Source organism: Morus notabilis, unplaced genomic scaffold (assembly GCF_000414095.1).
Source record: "Morus notabilis unplaced genomic scaffold, ASM41409v2 Scaffold1016, whole genome shotgun sequence".
NCBI classification, from domain to species: domain Eukaryota; kingdom Viridiplantae; phylum Streptophyta; class Magnoliopsida; order Rosales; family Moraceae; genus Morus; species Morus notabilis.
This window is the reverse complement of record NW_010366781.1, coordinates 19,435-34,233: the sequence shown is the minus strand read 5'-3', so window position 1 is coordinate 34,233 and position 14,799 is coordinate 19,435. Positions and strand designations below refer to the sequence as shown.

Genomic DNA, 14,799 nt, shown 5'->3' with positions numbered 1-14,799 from the left:
TGATAAGTATTAAAAAAGAAAATAAAAGAAAGAAGAGAACATAAAGATTTAGCGTGGTTCGGTAAACGAACCTTCATGCATAGACTAGGAAAAAAGATATCATTTACAAGGATGGAGCACTATGATGCGCTACACATAAATACAAGTTACAAAATACAAAATCGGGTGAGTTTTCTAATACTGACAAATCACCTAAAATCAAGAGAATATTTGGTAAACTGAAAATAAATACAATTAATTACAAAAGTGAACTTTTCCTAATAAACATGACATTATTTACTAATTACCTCTCAACTCTGTAGGTGATTAAAACTCCGGCCTACGTTCAAGAGATCCATAACTTAACAAAGAATGACTGACTTGGGAGATCAAGTCGTACAAGTTTTGATAGAACACATGAGTTTGCAGACATAACATTTTTACCGATATCTCCGGAGATGGCTTGTATGACTTCATACCATTCCGCTCCACGTTGAGTCTGGCGTTTGCAGTAATCAGAACCACAAGTAATTAAGTAGCTTACGAAATATAATTAGGAGACAACTATGGCTTTGTTTTTATGAAAATTATTAGCTAATCATGCAAAACATGTGCATATGTTTAAAAAATAAAAATAAAAAATTGTTACCCATATCAGAGGACAATCAGGAATCCATGGCTAATGCCAATGGAAAATGCACAGGTGCCAAGTTAATCGCTTCTACTCTATCCACCAGCGCTTATGGTCTGAAAAACAACTTTGGTACGGGAGAAAAATCTCTACAGGAATATTAATGCACATTTTTCTGATATATTAAAAATATAATATAATTTTTTAGAAGAGAAGCATAATTATTATTGAGTAGGAGTGCAATTCTAACTTCTTCAATATGTGGAGGCATGCACGGCTAAAATGTTTACAAAATGTTTCAAACATAAAAGCCAAAATTCTAAAATTTGAGTGGGGGGCATATGCTCTCACTTAGATATGTAGGTGGCTCCTCCAATTTTAATATGATCCAATCTTTTAAAAACGTGCAATACTAGTAGATTATCTTCATTCTTATAAAATAAACTAACTTCATACACCACTTGTAGGTAGGTGTTCTTACGGGCTACACTTGATTGCATATCAACATCATCTCCAATCATTTGGGACCTGCTTCCTTCACCTTCAACACTCCCAAGAGGACCAACCAACACTCGAACCTTAGAACACGGACCCAACCACATTTTTTACCACTAGACCACCACACTCGGCGGTGCATGGTGGCTACGTAAGCCTTATATTTATGAGTTACCAAATTGTAAGGCAATAAATCAGTGTTGTAGTACTTATAACATAAAACAAGATACTCGTTTATGTTATGTTGTTTCTTTATTCAGCTAATAATTAATGTAAAATAGTTAAGTTGGGGCAGGAAATAGAGAGAGAGAGATGTTTTGCCTTGTAGGTTCCAACAAGAGAGTGGAGACGACAGCAAGTAAATGTCATTTTATTTTTAGATCAATATAAATTATAAATAATCTAGTCCTTTGGACGTATAGAAACCAAGTCCAAATTTAGAGTTAAGAAACCTCCAAATCCACGAGAGATCAAATCCTTATTATAAATAAAGCAACAATATTTATAAACCATTACAATTGTCACTAAAAACTATAAAAGATCATCTCTTGTAATAGAAAAACCTGGAAAAACAACGAGCAGTAACATTCCAAACTGATATCCTCTCGCTTTAAATGGGTGAATGCTCTAAATTAGTGTAGGACCCAAATAAGGACACACGAGAGTAGGGTAATAATTCATGTCACGTGTCATATTTTAATCGTTTCTTTTTAAATTTACAATCAATTCGAACAAGACCCGTGATACGAAATTTTTTAAAAACCGCAACACAAACACAACACGACCACTTTACGAATTGACACGACACGAAAATAACCCATGACATGAAATTGACTCGTGAATCCGAAATTGACACGAAAATTATATATATATTTTTTAGTTTTTTACATATTAGAAATAACTTCAAATTCATAACACATTAAAATACAATAACATCCATCAAAATTAAGCAAATAAGAGTAAGATTTTGAGTATAACTATCATGACATCACAAGTTCATAATAAAATTTAAAATATGTAATAAAAAATATATATTTTTTAGTTTTCACGAGTTTCGTGTCGTGTTCGGGTTAGGCGGGTCCAACTCGAAATTGACCCGTATTTTTCGTGCCAATTTCAAGTCGACTCAATTCTGACATGAATATCTTTTTTCTCAACCCTAATTTATGAAATTTGTGTCATTTTTAAGTCATGTTATCGTGTAGACACAAGAGAATAAACATATATATATCTGGAGAGCATTATCTTGGTGTGGTGAGACTGTCATGCATGCAGAAACTCGGAAACTTTTTCAGATTTGTTGTAGCGAATCTCATATCGGTAAATATCAAATCCATGTAATAAGAAAATCACATGGCCATTTTCCGGATGGAAAGCAATCACTTGTAACCTGTGCCACCCAGTCTCCAGTCTCCACAAAATCCACTTCTACATCGTGCACCAAAAGCCAAGACATAGACGCATCATCATCTTTGAAAATCAATTCCCAAACTTTCAAAGCGAAGCCGAAATCCTGAGCCCTAAACATAAGCTGTGATATCCTAAAAAAGGTATTATATAATATATCTTTCAACAAAAACAAAAATAATAATAAAAAAATTTATTTTGTCTCTCTTCTTTTTATTTTCTCCGTAAATTATTTGTTAAATTTTCGGAGACAGTAAATTGACTTGGAACAAATATATCTAATAGCAAAATACATGTAAATAACCATATTCTTGCTTGTAACCATTTTATTAAGTGGTCTACTTATTGTGAATTTCTCACGATATGATGAGCATTACTTTACTAATGGTTTCATACAAGTTAACCGACTACTTATTATAAAAATCAAAACAAAAAAAAAAAACCTTAAAATGAAAAAATAAAAAAGGTTTTACATTAACATGAAAAAGATATTGGTACATTTTTACTATAAAAAAAAAAAAAAAAAGAAACAGCATAGGTGTCATAACCACCAAAAACTAAGAAGTGACGGTAAAATAAAACCCACTGCCTTTATGTAGAGTAGTTAAGAGAAAACATTCTCTTTTTTTTTTCTTTTTTAAGTTTTGCTTTAAGTTTGACTTCTTGAAGTTTTAACACATGTAAAAACATAATACTTATTTTTGTAACTAAAATAAAAGAGAAAATCCAAAAAAGTACCATAAGTTTTATCTGAGTTCTACATTTACCTTTGATTTTTTTATAATATAATCCGAAAAAACATCTCTTATGTTTTTAGACTATCACAAAATTATCCCTTACGTTTTTTAAAAGGGTAAAAAAAATAACCCTTTAATTAATGAAAGTTTTTAAGATTTCAAATATAACCAGTAATCACGTAAACTTTTTAAAAAATAAATTTCAAAACTAAATATAATAAAGAAAAAAAAGAAAGCCAACTTATTTAGATAACAGCAGAGCATAATTAATTGTAGGACCGGACCCATTAGATAAGTTCAAATTCACTAATCATGTGTCAATGGTGAGTGCACAAGATCTTGTGTGGAGTTAGACCAGTATGACTTGTTAAATCTAAGATTTAAAAAATAAATAAAATTTATTTCATTGAAAATTTTATCTTTTTTCTTTAAATTTTAGTTTATTAGTTATTAATAATTAAGATAATGTTTAAATAGATCATTAAGATATTTATGTCATTTCAAACAATTTGATATTTTTTTAATTATCAAAAACATAGGAACAAACATAGGATTTACGTAAAAGTGAGGTGGTAGTTTTTGGAATTTCTCCTTATTACAGTTTAGTGGCAAAAGGTCACATCGTATACAAAAGTTTTTTTCTCTAATCTTTAGCGGCATTCTAGTTTTAAGGTGTGTTCATTTCCACAACTCAATCATGATATGAGTTGTGTATGTGAGAGAAAAATACTATAGTAGAAAAATTAAATTTAAATTTATGTGAGAAAATTCTATTGCAATATGACTCGAGTTGTGCAAATGAACACTCTTAGGGCCCGTTCAGTTCGCTGATTCGAGTTTTTAATTCGAGTTGAGATGTAACTTTATGTTGGAGCTTTTTATTATAGTAAAAAAGTTAGATATGACTGATTCTGAGAGCTTTTTACTGTAGCAAAACTCGAATCGGTGAAATTTTACAATTAATGGGACTATTCAATTCAAGCACCTGCTTTTCAACTTTTGAAGAGCATAAAACATTAACAAGGTATGTTCTTTTCATAACTCAAATCATAACTCAAACTTTTTTATTACAGTATTTTCTTTCATAAAAATTTAAATTTAACTTTTTTGTTATAGTGTTTTCTCTAACATAAACAACAACTCAAGTTCTCAACTTGAGTTGTAAAACAAACATGCTCTAAATATATTCCAAACTTACAATTAACATCAAGGAGCACATAACTTAGTGGTGAGACGGTGCATTAGCATATAGGCTTGAACCTCAACAATTTACAAAAGTCTTAATTTTTTTCCTAGTATATAAGAGTAGTCGGTTGGTTCGGTTTAACAAGCCTTACCATCAGAACTGACAACCTAACCATCCATATTCATTTAACCAATAGACGGCTAGGTTTTCAAGGTTCGTCCAAGCGGTTCTTGTGATTGACAGAAAACTCTGGGCTAGGGTTTAAGTAAAACGTATCCTTTGACTATATAACAAGATCGTCGTCAATAAGGGCTTCATTTACCAAACGGCGCCTACAATTCAACCTCAATTAGCGTTCCCCATAGCATATAGGCTTGAACCTCAACAATTTACAAAAGTCTTAATTTTTTTCCTAGTATATAAGAGTAGTCGGTTGGTTCGGTTTAACAAGCCTTACCATCAAAACTGACAACCTAACCATCCATATTCATTTAACCAATAGACGACGGCAATTAAAAAACCTACCGTAGGCTAGGTTTTCAAGGTTCGTCCAAGCGGTTCTTGTGATTGGCAGAAAACTCTGGGCTAGGGTTTAAGTAAAACGTATCCTTTGACTATATAACAAGATCATCGTCAATAAGGGCTTCATTTACCAAACGGCGCCTACAATTCAACCTCATTTACGCATGTCTTGTAGGAGAATAAACACAAAATTCTGCTGAGACCTTTCCTCCTTCAACCTAGAGTGCAACTGACGCTTATATAGGCTTGAAAACCATGAAGAACTGGAGGGGAGAGAGAGAGAGAGAGAGAGAGAGGCAAATACAACACTCGGTATATCAAACAACATCGTCCATCGATGTTCATAGTTTAGAATACAAATATGGTCTTGATTTAAAGAGAGCAGCAATAAGACCTATTCTTCAATTGTCTATTACAAGATTGGAAAGTACAGAACACACTTCTTTTATACATAACAAGGAATATTAGTCAACGTCCTAAATGCCCTCACCACAAAGCACATTAGCCCATGGCATACTTCTGGGTCCAGCTCCTAGCGGTTGTCTCGTACTTGGCCCTATCTGTCTTGTACATGTGGGCAATCTCTGGCACTAACGGATCGTCTGGGTTTGGATCCGTCAACAGGGAACAAATGGAAAGCAGCACCTGAAATAGAAACAAGAACCCTTCCCATCCACTTAAAAACTAGCAGAGATGAAAGAGTGAAGGATGGTGCCGAGTAGCCATGCATGAATCTTACAAACAAAACCATGAGTACATATGAACAAACCAATGCTCAAACCCTCGATTGGAAGCTAGGCACATGTTTAAGACTAAAAACTATATTACATACAGTTCTTATGTTACCTGATCTAAACTCTTAACATTTCGGTAGAAAGTTCTAGTCAACGTATAAAAACTATGAACGCCAAACATATGGATTTAGGCATGAAAATTATGTCATTAACAGTTTCATAAGCAATTCCAGTACCAATTACATAATAGCACCGTCCAGGAACCAAACCAAGGAACTTAATTTTTTAGTAACAATGCATAGACCAAAGCATTTCTAACCCATTGTTTTGTTTCGACAAAATTTTATACAAATGAATATTAATTGGCACTTAGAAAAATGAAAATATATACAGTTTTCAAAGAAAATTCCCATTGTAATGAGTAATGAAGATGAAGATCCAATTCTCATGATTCTAAAGTCCACATCTTAGATTAGAAAATTTAAGGCTCGTAAAGTTTCAAATCTTAAAAGTCACTAAGAGATGAGGAACCTTGGAAATTGTCAAGGCAGGGCTCCACTGTTCTTTCAAAATGTCAAGACAGATACTGCCGTTGCTGTTGATATTTGGGTGAAAAACCTTAGTTCTGAACGCAACCTGAAAACAAATATGCACTAAAAATTAGAAAAACCTGCATTAAAGTTCTTTTCCGATTATCAGCACTCATCAGTTCATCACCAATCAGAAAAAGGAGAAACTTCAACAATAACACATGACAGCTCGAGAGTACATCTGGCTAGGAAGCTGAGCTCACATACAAAAGTAAGTAAGTAACTGAACAATGAAATCCTACATGCTCAACATAAACAGAAACCACAATCCAAAAATTGATCATAGCTATGACCCTTCTTCAATCTTGAATCTAGGAAGCTTAACAGCATAGTTTCCTAAAACACTCACATTTGACCAAAAAATGTAGAATAACAATTTTGTCCCACGCCTGATCAAAACAGAAACAGTCGAAGAATCGATAGAAAGAGTATGAATGAATCAACCAAGCAACATTACAAATCGTTCAAAAGGACATTAACATTGATATCGGGTCCCATACTTCAAGTGGTTTAAATAGAGATCCCATACCTTAGGTGGTTTAAATGGATAGTCGGGAGGGAAATGAATGGTAACTAGAAAGACTCCCCCGGCGTAAGGACTATCGGGGGGACCCATTATCGTGGCTTGCCAGTGAAACATGTCTTCAGCTACAGGGCCTGTCACCAAAGCCAATTGTATCTAAAATCATTTCTCTCGTAGTAGTAGTATTAGTAGAACAATTATATCAATCAAAGATACATTTCCCCTTCTTTTGTTGAATAATCAAACATAACATTTTCAGATAAAAACTTCATAAGATTTTAGTTTTTACCAACCCTACTATAACAATCTTATACGTGTCTCAGAAACCCATATAGCAAAATTATCGTTTAGGCTCACAAACATCTTCATACATAATCCATAGAAAATAAATAGATATATAAACGAACCTAGATTAGCGAAACAAGGTAAGAATCCTCATAAACACAATCTTCATTTCTGATACTACGAAGAAAAAAAAAAAACAACAAAACAGATTTGATATAATCATCTACAAATAACAAAATCTAGTGGATATGCAAAGACCTAGAAGCTCAGAACAAGAAAAACACACAGATCGAGTCTCGGAAAGGATTTGAACCATGAAAATCGAACAAAAATGCTAAAAAAAAAAAAAAAGAAGAAATCGAGAAGAAAAATTTCACCTGCGCTGCAAGAGGTAGGAGGGTCTTTCTGGAGATCCTTGAGCTCCTTCAAGATCCGCTTGGAAGCCATGGATGAGCGTGAGAGATCGTCACGGATCTAAAGGAAAGAGCTTTCGGAGAAGAGGGGGAGAGAGAGAGAGAGAGGAGAGAGAAAGAACAAAGTTTGACGAAGCGTACAAAAAAGAGGACCAGAGGAATGCCTGTATGTGAATTTGTGAGTGATATGCACCCAAGGGACACATTCAAAGTCGCTATCCCTTTATGATTAAGTGAGGCTTTGATTTATTGTGGACCGCTCATTTTGATGACTTTTGTTCTATCAAAGAGCAACGGCGCTGGTTGGATTTTGGTGCTACTAAATTCACCTTTGATCGGTGGTTCCGTAGGCCCCACTCGACCTTTTCAAACGCAGATAATACTATTTGACCACTTGATCACAAAAATTTTGTAAAAGGATTGAGGCTCGCTTCTTACACGCCTCGCGTTGCCAATTGTGTAATTTTCTTTCAAAGTTTTTCATGTTTTTTTTATTCGATGGAGGGAGACCAATGGGAATTCCTTGTAGATTATTCAAAAGAATTTTCTCTGATAGGCATCTCCATCGTTAGAGCTGGTTTCTGATCGTTATTTAGTTAAAATTAAATTAAATTTAAAAAGTTTAAATAGTAATTAATTTTTAATATAAATTTAACGGTTAAAAATATTAATTTATTGATAGTTTTTTTTCCTACCAAAGAAACTACTATTATACAAATAGAGAAAAAATTAAAAATACATCATTAAAGTAACATTATTTTATTTGTATTACTGTTGTAAATTTATCTTATGTCACGTATAACTAGTCAGTTCTTTTTATAATTTGTAGGTTATTTTTTGTAATCTGTAGATTATCTTTTCATAACTTGCAGGTTATTTTTTATAATGACATCAAAATTTTATGAAGTGGCATAAATAATAGAGTTGAAAAAACAATAGTTAAACTTGAAATTTTTTCATACAAATATATCTCTTATCTTTATTGAAGTTAAAATAACTTTTTACAAATATATCTCTTATCTTTATTGAAGTTAAAATAACTTTTTATTATAAATAGAAGGTTAACCTTAGGCCATGTGATTTTACCCTGCCAATAAGATTAGTGTTTAAATAGTGCATGAAAAGCTCTTTATTTTGGAATAATTTTTAAATCTGTCAAAGTAAACAAGTCAAAAGCATCTATTATTCCAAAAAAAAAAAAAAAAATTAGGGAGAAAGAGGAGAAATAGCATTTTTAATATGGGCATTAGAAAATTATAGCATAATGGTGTTAAAAACTCATGTGTTGTTTGTTTTAACAATCTGAACGAAAAAATTCAATTGGGACTGTAGTTGAAGGTTCAAATTAATGTTTGGTAGACAACTAAATGAGAACAATTTAAACCATTAACAATAATTTAAACCATTAATTTTAGAATTGACCTCCCCTTTAAATTCACAATCCGAATTGTTTTCTATGGTCAAAATAATTTTGAATTTTACTTTTTTTTTTGTTTGTATCTCTCACCAGTTTTAAGGTTAAAAATGTAATAACTTATTCGTTTCAATTCTGATTGAGATGATTTTTTTCAATGTGTTCATAATAAGAAGATGAACAAATCTCCATCCATATTGCATATATTTTTAATGTTATTTATAATGAGGTTTTATAGATTTGTTATAAAATTTTAATAAAAGTTTTTAACACTTTATCTCGTTTAGTTCGTTGATTCGAGTTTTTAATTCGAATTGAGATGTGACGTTTTGTGAGAGCTTTTTACTGTAACAAAAAAGTTAAATTTGACTGTTTCTGAGAGCTTTTTACTGTAATAAAACTCGAATTCTAAACTCGAATCGACGAAATGAGCAGGACCTTAATATAATTTAAATTTTATTCTCAATTTAAATTATAATTTATTTATGTATTTAAATATTGATTTATATCACCATTCAAATCACCAAAGGAGGGAAAAACGGCGCATGAAGAGATTGAGCAGAGAGAAGGGTGGAGGAAAGAGAGGACATAGAGATCAGCGTGATGGAGGAGAGAGAAATGGAAAAAAACAAAATAAGAAAGGGAACGGGAAGGAATAAAATTGGAAAATAATTGCTCAAAACGATGCAAAATTTTTGAATATGTTGTGTATTAACATGTTAAGTAAATAATGTCAATACTTTCCTTGGGTATTAAAATATGCTATTCAATATAATTTTGACAAAAATAACGTAATACAAGAATATATAGATGGAATATTTTGATTTGTTGTTCACAAATAAAAGATTGAAAGTGTAAAAAAAATTTATAAGTTTTTTTTCCGTAAGTGTCAATAAAGGCATCGTTCATTTCACCGATTTGAGTTTTCAGTTTTAGGTTTCTACAGTAAAAAACTCTCAGAAAATGTCACATCTAACTTTTTCTGCTACAGTAAAAAGCTCTCAGAAAATGTCACATCTCAGCTCGAATTGAAAATTTGAATCCGCGAAGTGAACGAGGCAAAAGTAACTTATTCCAAAAGAGGTTATAAAAGCTCAAAGCACTTTGATATCCATTTAAAGTCCAAACATGTTCAAAATAACTTTTGAGGTCCGGTTGACAGAGTTTTTGTTTTTATTTTTAGTAGTAAAAGAAGAGAAGAAAAGTTATGATTTTTCAGTAAGTGTTTAGAACAAAAAGCTTAATAGGTCAAAATAATTTTTAAATTTTCTAATAAGCAATAAAAGTATTGGAATTAAATTTATAATACCTTAATTAAACTCTAATATAAGTTTTAAAGTCTGTTCAGAAGTGCTATTTTTAGAAGCCATAATTTCTGACTTTGACTAAAAACTCTTCTGAAAAGTCAAAACACTTCTGACAAATCATCCAAATACTTTTAGAAACAGCTTTTGTACCTAGAAAGCCAAACACAGCTTTTAAAAAGCTCTCCTAAATAGGCCCTAAATAAGCAAAAAAAAAAAAATAGTTTTTTTCTTGGCAATCCAAACAGGCTCTAAGTATCTTTAGAAATTGATGAACTTACTCTTAAAATGCATAGTTATGAATTTTTACGATTTATTCTTAATTAATACCATTTGATTAATATAATTCTTTGACTAAAAAGGATATTAATCAAGAATAAGAGATAAACATCTATACTTATGCCCTTTAAATTTAAAATTTAAAAGAGTATTTGTTTCCTTTTCCCATTAACACCACATGTGCTTACTTGTCATTAAGCATTAAGCCAAAAACGGCAAAACCATCAAGCAAAAGCATTTCTTCGTTAAGAAATTATTCCAAGACACATAAACAGAAAAAGTGTCTGCAATTCTTTTGGGTACTTCTAGTTATGAGCTTACAACACGAGCATGCGAATCTGGGATCTTCCAGACCGAGAGAGCGATCAAGAATTCAAGATCATTCGCTACAAAAAAAGTGCTTGCACGTGGTTTTTTTAAGGTTAAAGTATAGATTACTATTGCAATTCCACTATGCCCTCGTAACAAAAAAAATTGAAATTCGTTGAAGATACAATAATATTTGAATCCCAATTTGCCCTTGAGACAAAAATAGAAATTCCATTATGATAGTACCGTGGCTATCACATCAAAGACAGCATGCATGGCCCGAGTTCATTATTTTTCATCACTATGTATTGCATGTGTGTCATATAGCATGGACATGGAGGCCCGGTCTTCCTCTTCTTCTATCTATGACTCAAGCGACACTTTATTTGTTAATCTGAGAAATACTGGTGTCATTAAGGTCTATCACTCTTTTGTTTCTTTCTACCTACACTATTTAACACGTTAAATCCACTAATCTTTTGTTACTTTCTACCTACACTATTTAACACGTTAAATCCACTATTTAACACGTTAAATCCACTAATTTTATTATAAAACGAGTGACGCTATCATTTTTCTTGTTAATTTTGTGGGAGAATCACCACTGATAAGACACAATTCTCATTCAAATTACATTATATTTATATCATATTAAAAAAAATGACAATTTCATCAAACTCAGCCACAAAAATACATGAATTCAACACAGTGTGACCTACCAATAAGGTATTTTCATACACTACCATAGAATTTCCTATTTAAATAAAAGACTTGTCATAGTGGAACGGATAACTTCAGAAGATTCCTCTGTTGTTATGGAGTATACAAAGCATACATCAATATCCACCCTATCGTTTCCTTTACGAGGCAGACACTCTTCGTAGTCACCCCACTTCAATTCAACATAAGGAATAATATGTTGCACCTTATTTTACAAAGTTTAATATAGTTACAAGGACAATAACAATAATAAGACGCTCCATCTAATTTCTTTGTCATCTATGATAGGTATATTTCTTTTTCATATTTGTTTAAAGAAATGGCAAGCTCTCAGAATCAAATTAGAGCCCCGTCGAAAACCCCACATCAACAATAAGAATCTTTAATTTACACTAAAAAAAAATTGAGAATAATTTACTAATTCAACCACCAAAAGAATAAATTCATAATAAACCAATCCAATCCCACTTTTAAACTGATATTTCCACTACAAAGAACAAAAAATAATAAATAAATAGAAAAAAAAAACCCCCAAAGCTTAAACATGGATACACGTTAGACTACTATAAATGTAAATGATGCCCCCTCCTTTCTCTTATCTTTTTCCCAAGCGAAGAATATGTCGTATGACGTATAGGTTTATTATATAATACATATAAAAATATTAAATTAGGAACAAGCCAGTGTTTGTTTACGTACAAATGTCGGCCGAAAATTGCAGCCCCAAAATGATATATTTCTCTTCTATTAACACCCTTCATGTGCAAGGACTTTATCAGTGTATCTTGATCCTGCAGTCAAAGCAACTATCAAAATCAGAAATCAAAGTTTTAAATTAATCAATACTCTTTTTGACTTATACCACCCCCTCCAATAATACACGATTAAATCAATCAATTTTTAATACGTTACAAGACGGAAAGGGACCCAGTCAAAGCACGTTTCCGTATATGCTAAGACAAAAATTTCAGATCTAAATTGAAGCATATTTCCCACTTTCAACATGCTACTCCCAAACCAATCTCGCCACATATCATATCATCTCATCAATAATAGGATTATTAAACTTACATCTAAAGCATCAATTATAAAACAATAGAACAAAACAATCATGTAATCACGCGTGAATATCCTAATTAGAACACTGAGAACACTTTCGCATTATCGACATCACTAATGCTAGACCAAATATTGAGCTTGTTTATCAAATTTTGGACACCATTGCGCAACAAATCACAAATCAAAACGAATACGAATAAATCACCCCAACCCCACGAAAACACATACTAATACCAACATTAATCAAACCAAAAGCAAGTTAATTAATGTTAATGTTAAGACAATCATGTAATCACGTACGAATATCCTAATTAGAACACTTAACACTTACACATTATCGACATCACTAATGCTAGACGAAATATCGAACTTGTTTATCAAATTTTGGATACCACCTGTCAAATCTAAAAACGAGAATGAATTAAAAATCACCCTAATACCACAAAAACATAAAGTAATACCAACATTAATCAAACCAAAAGCCAAGTTAATTAGTCTTAACGTTAAATGTAAATACCATTTGAGCAAATCAATGGAGCACTTGGGCATGTCACCACTATCAAGCTTCTTCAAGCTGACACCACCACACAAAACACCCACTTCCACAGTCCCTATCTTCACACCTTGTACAATATACCCCACGCTAGTCTTGGCCTCAATTTTCACCACCAAATCCTTACTCTTGTACCCACTCTTCAGTCTCTTCCCTAACCCATCGTCCACCAACTGGTTCTTCACCGTCGTTTCGACCTTCAAGCTCGTCGTATTCTCCTTCCCCTGCGTGAACCCTTCCAAATCCTTCCTCCCAAGCTCCGCATCCTCATCCTCCCCAACCGATACCTCTACGTGGGTCCCACCGTAATAGAGCTCCAATTTCCCGTTTGGATTCTTGACCTCGATGCGGGTGACGGTGCCGGCGTCGAGGTAGGTCCCGTCGGGCTTGACGGTGACGTTGAATTGCGGGATCCGGAGCGACTGGAGGTGGAAGACGGGGAGCTTCGGCTCGAACCAGAGGTAGAAAATCCCGCCGGCGATGGCGACGGCGAGGGTTAGGAGGAGGAGGAAGACGAAAACGAAGCAGCAGCAGGTGCGGCACCAGTTCCGTCGTCGCTTCCGGGGGTGGAACGACGCCGGCAGGACCGGCTTCCTCTGCGGCGGTCGGGCCACTGGCTTTCCCGGCGCCGCCGGGTCTCGGTAACCCGGCGGTTTCTGGAGAGGCGGCGGTTTTAGCGGTTGCTCGGCCATTTCTCGGGAGTTATCGTCGGCGATTGCTCCGTTGATTAAACCGAAATTTGGCAAATATTCAAGAAATATGATTAAATTAATAATGCATGTAATTAATAAGGATAAAAGAACCTGATGAGGAAATCTCTAGAGAAACGGCATTACAGAAAGATCTGAATTTGAGAGAGTTTGATCGGAGAAGAAGGAAACTGATTCCGTGGTCGGAGAAGGGAAAGGAAAGGAATGGAATGGAAAAGAGCGGAAATGAAAATGGGGAAAATCGATCAGGAGGACGAGATCATTGGTTTTATTAAGAGAGAGAGAGAGAGATAGAGAGAGAGAGAAGTGGGTGGTGGAGTTGTCTCTTATGGAAGGGAAGGAAATGGCGAGAGAGGAGACCGGTGGCAGGGATTGAAGCGCGAGATTCACGCGCGGGGGTTTTGGCTGCTGACGTGGCAGGAAGATTTTTGACACGTATTGCCTTTACCATATAATAATGTGTTGTGTCCTTTCATTAAAAGAAAAAAAAAATGAAATGAAATTTATCTTTTAAATTTTGCTTCGGTAGATTTCCTTCTGTCTGTCTGTCTCAAGTTTGAAATAATTGAGCCAGTAAGAACTGGTTTAGTTCGAATTAAAATATAATTTGATATGAAATTTTTTTATTGTGATAAAAAATATTAAATGTTATTATTTTTTAAAATTTTTAATTGTAGTAAAATTTAAATTTTAAATTCAAATCGGTGAAATAAATGAGGATTAATTCTTCTTAAACGAACATTATAGAGATTAACAACTACTAATTCTAAAAAAATAAAAACTACTAAATGTTATAAAAAAATATATGACAAAGTATCTTTTTAACTTTTTTACCATACTTTAAAAAAAAACATGCAAAGATTTTTCGGAAAGTATCTTTTTCCATTATTAAATTGCATTAAATAGAAAAATATATGTATCTTTCCGATCAATACTTGTAATCTTTATT

At 33.1% G+C, this 14,799-nt stretch overlaps 2 protein-coding genes across 2 annotated transcripts; both read right to left on the bottom strand.

Moving 5' to 3' along the window:
• Nucleotides 1-5,250: 5,250 nt before the first annotated feature.
• LOC21386610 (ubiquitin-conjugating enzyme E2-17 kDa) lies at nucleotides 5,251-7,681 on the bottom strand. The gene is made up of 4 exons (XM_010111143.2): nucleotides 7,467-7,681; nucleotides 6,811-6,938; nucleotides 6,223-6,327; nucleotides 5,251-5,602 (listed from the first exon to the last, which is right to left on the bottom strand). Exons 1-4 carry the CDS (start codon nucleotides 7,534-7,536, stop codon nucleotides 5,459-5,461), a joined length of 447 nt encoding a protein of 148 aa, XP_010109445.1. The 5' UTR covers nucleotides 7,537-7,681; the 3' UTR covers nucleotides 5,251-5,458.
• A 4,247-nt stretch (nucleotides 7,682-11,928) lies between these two features.
• Nucleotides 11,929-14,127, bottom strand: LOC21386609 (NDR1/HIN1-like protein 6). The gene is made up of 2 exons (XM_024174168.1): nucleotides 13,105-14,127; nucleotides 11,929-12,319 (listed from the first exon to the last, which is right to left on the bottom strand). The coding sequence occupies exons 1-2, from the start codon at nucleotides 13,830-13,832 to the stop codon at nucleotides 12,304-12,306; spliced, it is 744 nt and encodes a 247-aa protein (XP_024029936.1). The 5' UTR covers nucleotides 13,833-14,127; the 3' UTR covers nucleotides 11,929-12,303.
• Nucleotides 14,128-14,799: the final 672 nt, after the last annotated feature.